Raw genomic sequence first — 5,609 nt, 5'->3', positions numbered from 1 at the left:
CCACCCTAGGTGCACGTGGCTGGTGTATTAGCTGCTTGAGCCAGAGGCGCCCAGCCTGCCTTCTCTTTTTAAATCCTAATCAATCTGACAAGATGTTTATCAATTTTATAAGTGTTCTGAAAGAGAACCTGTTTTTGGATTCATTAATTTTCTCTGTTTGCGATTTTATTGATTTTACTGTGGCCTTTTTTCCATTCTTGTAATTACTTTGGATTTAATTTGCTCTTTCTGATTTCTTAAGGTGAAAGTTAAAGTCATTAGTGTAAAACCGTCTTTTCTTTTCTTTTTTTTTTTTTTTTTTGAGACATAGTCTCATTATGTTGCCCTTGGTAGAGTGTGTGTCACAGCTCACGGCAACCTCAAACTTTTGGGCTTAAGCAATTCTCTTGCCTCAGCCTCCCAAGTAGCTGGGACTACAGGCACCAACCACAATACCCAGCTATTTTTAAAGATGGGTTCTTGTTCTTGCTCAGGCTAGTCTCAAACCCTTGAACTCAGGCAATCCACCTGCCTCCACCTCGCAGAGGGCTAGGATTATAGGCATAAGCCACTGTCCTGGCCGCATCTGGATCTCTTTCCTGCTACCTGGAGAGATTTCCTTTAACATTTCTTATAGTGTAGAGCTGCTGGTGATGATTCTAGTTCTAATTCGAATTGTAATTCTAAAAAAATGTTTAATTTGCCTTTGTTGTTGAAAAGTATTTTCACTGGGTGTAGGTTGACAGTTTTTTTTTTTTTCAGTACTTTAGAGGTGTTGGCTCCACTGTCTTCTCAATCCCATTGTTTTCTAATAAGAAATCACTCTTTTTTTTTTTTATTGAATGGTAACTATGTACATTAATGCACTTCTGGGGTACAGTGTGGGGTTTTCACATGCAATCCGAACTACTTCCATCAAACTGGTCAACACAGCCTTCATGTCATTTTCTCAGTTATTGTTTTAAAACGTTCACATTCTACTCTTAGAAAGATTGACTTGTACCCCTATAAGATAAACCTCAGAAGAAATCACTCTTAAGTATGTTCCTTTGTACACAAAATTTCTACTAGCTATATCTGATTATTTTTCCTAAAAAATCTTTTAATAGGTTTGGGGGCACAAGTTGAATTCTATTACATGTTTGTATTATATAGTGGTAACATCTGGGCTTTTGGTGTACCCATCAACTGAGTAGTAAACATTGTATCCAAGCATTGTATCCATTTTTCATCCCTCACTTCTTCCCCTCTTTGTGAGTCTGCAATGTCCATTATACCACTCTGAGGAGCCTTGTGGATACTCTTGGTCACAGCTTAGCTTCTAGTTTAAGTGAGAATATATAGCATTTATTTTTCTGTTCTTGAGTTCAGGAAAATGGTTTCCAGTTTTATCCAAGTTGCTACAAAATACAGTATTTAATCCTTCTTATCACTGAACACTACTCCATGGTATATATGCTACATTTTCTGTATCTACTCATCAGTTGATGGACACTTAGGTTGATTCCCTATCTTTGCAATTGTGAATTGTGCTGTAATAAGCATGTAAGTGTGAGTATCTCATTGATATAATGATTTCTTTTCATCTGGGTAGAGATACCCAGTAGTGGGATTGCAGGATCAAACGGTATACTTTGAGTTCTTTGAGAAGTCTCTATACTGATCTCCAAAGAGATTGTACTAATTTATATCCCATCAGCAGAGTGTAAGTGTTCCCTTTTTACTATCTCTGTGCTAATATCTGTTTTTTTTTTTTTTAAACTTTTTAGTAATGACCATTCTAATTGGAGTAAGATGGTACCTCCTTATGGTTTTAATTTCCATTTCCCTGATTATTTGTGATTTTGAGTACTTTTGATATTTTTGTTGGCCATGTGTATATCTTTTGAAAAATACCCGTTCATGTCATTTACCCACTTTTTCATGGATTGTTTGCTTTTTCCTAGCTAAATAGACAAGTTTGTTGAGTTCTTTGTAGATTCAGATATAAGTACTTTGTCAGGCACATAGTTTATAAATATTCTCTCTTATTCTATAGTTTGTCTATTTATTCTTTTGATTATTTCTTTTACTGTGTAGAAGCTTTTCAGTTCAATTAAGTCCCATTTGTCTATTTTTGTTTGTATTGCATTTGTTTTGGGGGTCTTAGTTATAAATACTTTGGCTAGACCTATGTCCAGAAGAATTGTTCCTAGGTTTTCTAGCAGGATTTTATTATTTTAGGTTTTATATTTAAGTCTTTAATCCATCCTGAGTTAATTTTGTATATGATGAGAGACAGATATCCAGTTTTATTCTTCTGCATATGGTGATGGTCCAATTTTCCCATCACCATTTATTGAATGATGTATCCTTTCCCTGGTGTATGTTTTTGTCTGCTTTGTCAAAGGTCACTTGGTTGTAGGCATATGGTTTTATTTCTGGGTTCTCTATTCTGTTTTGTTGATCATTGCGTCAACTTTTATGCCAGTACTGTGCTCTCTTGGTTACTATAGCCTTACAATTTGAAATCAGGTAATATGATACCTCCAGTTTTGTTCCTTTTGCTTAGGATTGTTTTGGGTATTGGAGCTTTTTTGTTTTATTTGAATTTTAGAATTTTTTTTTCTAATTCTGGGAAAACTGATGTTGATATTTTGATAGGAATTGCATTGAGTCTGTAGATTGTTTTGGGCAGCATAGTCATTTTAACAATATTGATTCTTCCAGTCCCTGGTCAGGGATGTTTTTCCATTTTTTGTGTCATCTGTGATTTCATTCATCAGTAATTTGTAGTTACCCAGCCTGGAGTGCAGTGGGGTCGTCATATCTCCCTGGGACAGTTGTAGGGGTTATGTTACTTGTTTCCTGTTTCTCAGGGATCACCACTGTCCTTTATTGCCTGATATGCAGTGTTTTGAAATTCATCATTTTATATATTTTGCATGAGTTTTTGGTGTGGTATTATTTTAGACAAGAAGATAGAAGTTCAATCTCTTTTACTTCATCTTGGCCTCAGGTAGAAGGTTAATTAGCTTTTTAAATAAGTGTGACTTGATTTTTGTTATTGTTGTTGTCTCATCCAGAGAAAGCAATTGAGCTACGTCTGGCAAAAATTGACCATACAGCTATTCATCCACATTTACTTGACATGAAGATCGGACAAGGAAAGTATGAACCAGGCTTCTTCCCTAAGCTGCAGTCTGATGTACTTTCCACCGGGCCAGCCAGTAATAAGTGAGTGCAACCCTAAGCATTTCCTGATCCAGCTCCATAGCCACAGTAAGGAGGGTCATCCAGTATCTGGGCTGGAGCTCACATCCCTAGAAGACCCTGAAATTTTGTAAAGCAACATGGAGAGGACCCAAGTATTTAGGTCATTCACTTGTTTGAACAAGAGGACAAGTGACAGGGTGTCTTTCAGCTCCTATCTTCACTGTGCAAATTTGGATGGCTCCACATGCCCAGGACCTTCAGAAAGCCAGGTCTTAGATGGGTTAAAATCATCTCATGCTTGTATCCTCTTCTATAGCTAGCTATAGCATTGTGTCTTCAATAAATTGTGGTTGAAATACTTGGAGTCTGAACTGAAAGTAGATAAATTAGCTGAATTGCTCTTCTTTAGGTATGTTTGGAGGTGAGTATATCAAAGCCTAGTTAGAATTGAATGATTATAGTTTTTTCTTTTTTGATTATAGTTTTAGATCTACATGTAAAGTTTTTGTAGATGTTTCAGGATAGATATGTCTATGTTTCCTGAAGAGTCATCTCTCTCATGTCTAGACACTGAGCTTTAGACTGTTCTTCCTCAATGTCAGTGAGCTATGTCTGTGACTTCTGGTGGTTTCCTGTGTACATCGTTAGCCCCTAGATATTCGTATTTTCTCTTGTCAATTGAGCTCACTTTTTATATGGGATATACTTAATTGCCTGCTTTGATTTTGTTAGGTGGACGAAAAGGAATGCCCCTGCCCAGTGGAGGCGGAAAGACCGGCAGAAGCAGCACACGGAACACTTGCGTTTGGATAATGACCAGAGAGAGGTACAACACCTTAGGAATGGCAAGGAATAACCCCTTAATGCTGCACATGCCTTCTCTTTCCTATTGCTTAGTCTCTGGTGTGAGTCAGGTGTCTTAGCTATGACCTCTCTCCATCTGAAAGAATTCCTTGAGAGAATTCCTTTTAAAATTGGTATAAAGCTTTGCGTGTGTGTGTGTGGGGTTATGTAAGGAAAGAAGTTAGTACTACTAGAATGAGGAGGAGTAAAAGATGAACTTGGGTGGGTTAATGCTGTGAATCTGTGATTTGAGATGATTCTCGATAATCTTGACTGTTTTTCCCTTTGAGAACTAAAAGAGATGAGTGTTACTACTATCAGGTGCATGGGGCCAGAGGATTCCTGAATTTACCATCTGAATCTTCAGATGGCCGTAGGTTGAGTTTCACAGCTCTACTATAACTCGTTTCTTGTAAAGTTTCTAGTTACAAGTCTGAAGTTGGAGACCCTGCCTTACTTAGTTGCAGAGCAGTTGTAAAAATGGGTCTTTACCTTCAGAAACCCATTTTAGGAACTTCTCTTTGAGAAAAGACTTTATAATTTGTATCTTACACAGATAGAACCCAGTAAAGTATACTTTTTTCATATGTGTCTGGCACATCAATGAACATAGCTTTGCCTTTGCTCTTTTGGACAGGAATACATTAAAATTGCAAGGTATGGCTATGAATTTTCAAGTGCTAATTTACAGGAGACAATTGTGCTTTGGTTTTTTTGAGGCTGTTTTAGTTATCAGTGTTATTTTAAAAGTCTTCCCTAAGTCTCTCTCCTATCTCACCTCCTTATTACTATTCTCAGCAGTGTTTATTGAACATGTTTTCTTGGTCAAAATCACTGAAGTAAATAAGCATATTGAAATACAAACATAACATGGAGCTACCTTATCCTCAGGGAGTACCAGTTTATTAAGGGAGCAAAGTCAGATAATATAGATAACTTTAGTAGAAGATTCTTTGAAATGGCCACATGAGGGGCAAACTAATGTTTGATTACTGATTCGAGAAAGCAGAGATCATTCTGCTTGGGGTAATCATCAAACAATACTATTTGAAGAAAGAGACATTATCTGTTTAAGCCTTAGAGGAGGATTGTTAGAGAGAAAGAATATCATTTGAAGCAGAGAAAATGACAGGATCTAAAGCTTGGTGTGTGTTGTATAAAGGAGTCTGTGGGTAGAATATTTTGGAGGAGAGGAAGTTAGCAAGTTAGGAAGTAGCAGCAGTGATAGTAACTGAATCCCAACTTTGAGGTTGTTAGTAGGAGAACATCAAGGAGCTATAAGATAGAATGCACGGAATTTCGTGGTAATAGAATAAATATAGGGGAAGGGAGAAGTCTAGGGCAAAAATTTTCCTGAGGAAATGCCAATGTACATTTTATTGCATTTATATAGATTCTGTGTTATAATAAAACAGACAACATATGGAGAATCACCACCACAGAAATTTGTTTTTTTTTTTTTTTGAGACAGAGCCTCAAGCTTTCCCCCTGGGTAGAGTGCCGTGTCATCACAGCTCACAGCAACCTCCAACTCCTGGGCTCAAGCGAGTCTATTGCCTCAGCCTCCCAAGTAGCTGGGACCACAGGTGCCC

At 37.3% G+C, this 5,609-nt stretch overlaps 1 protein-coding gene across 3 annotated transcripts in view; it reads left to right on the top strand.

The window, feature by feature from the left end:
- DENND5A (DENN domain containing 5A) overlaps window positions 1–5,609 on the top strand; it is a 105,289-nt gene that overhangs the window by 74,563 nt on the left and 25,117 nt on the right. For all 3 annotated transcript variants that reach the window (XM_023514907.1, XM_003781086.3, XM_012803686.2), the window contains exons 9-10: window positions 3,045–3,195; window positions 3,907–4,000. In XM_023514907.1, coding sequence (XP_023370675.1) covers window positions 3,045–3,195; window positions 3,907–4,000 — 245 coding nt within the window. The remainder of the gene's footprint in view (window positions 1–3,044; window positions 3,196–3,906; window positions 4,001–5,609) is intronic.

Source organism: Otolemur garnettii, unplaced genomic scaffold, assembly GCF_000181295.1.
Source record: "Otolemur garnettii isolate 467f Iridium unplaced genomic scaffold, OtoGar3 scaffold00001, whole genome shotgun sequence".
NCBI lineage: Eukaryota > Metazoa > Chordata > Mammalia > Primates > Galagidae > Otolemur > Otolemur garnettii.
Note: the sequence above shows the minus strand (reverse complement) of the source record. Positions and strands in the feature narration are given on the sequence as shown.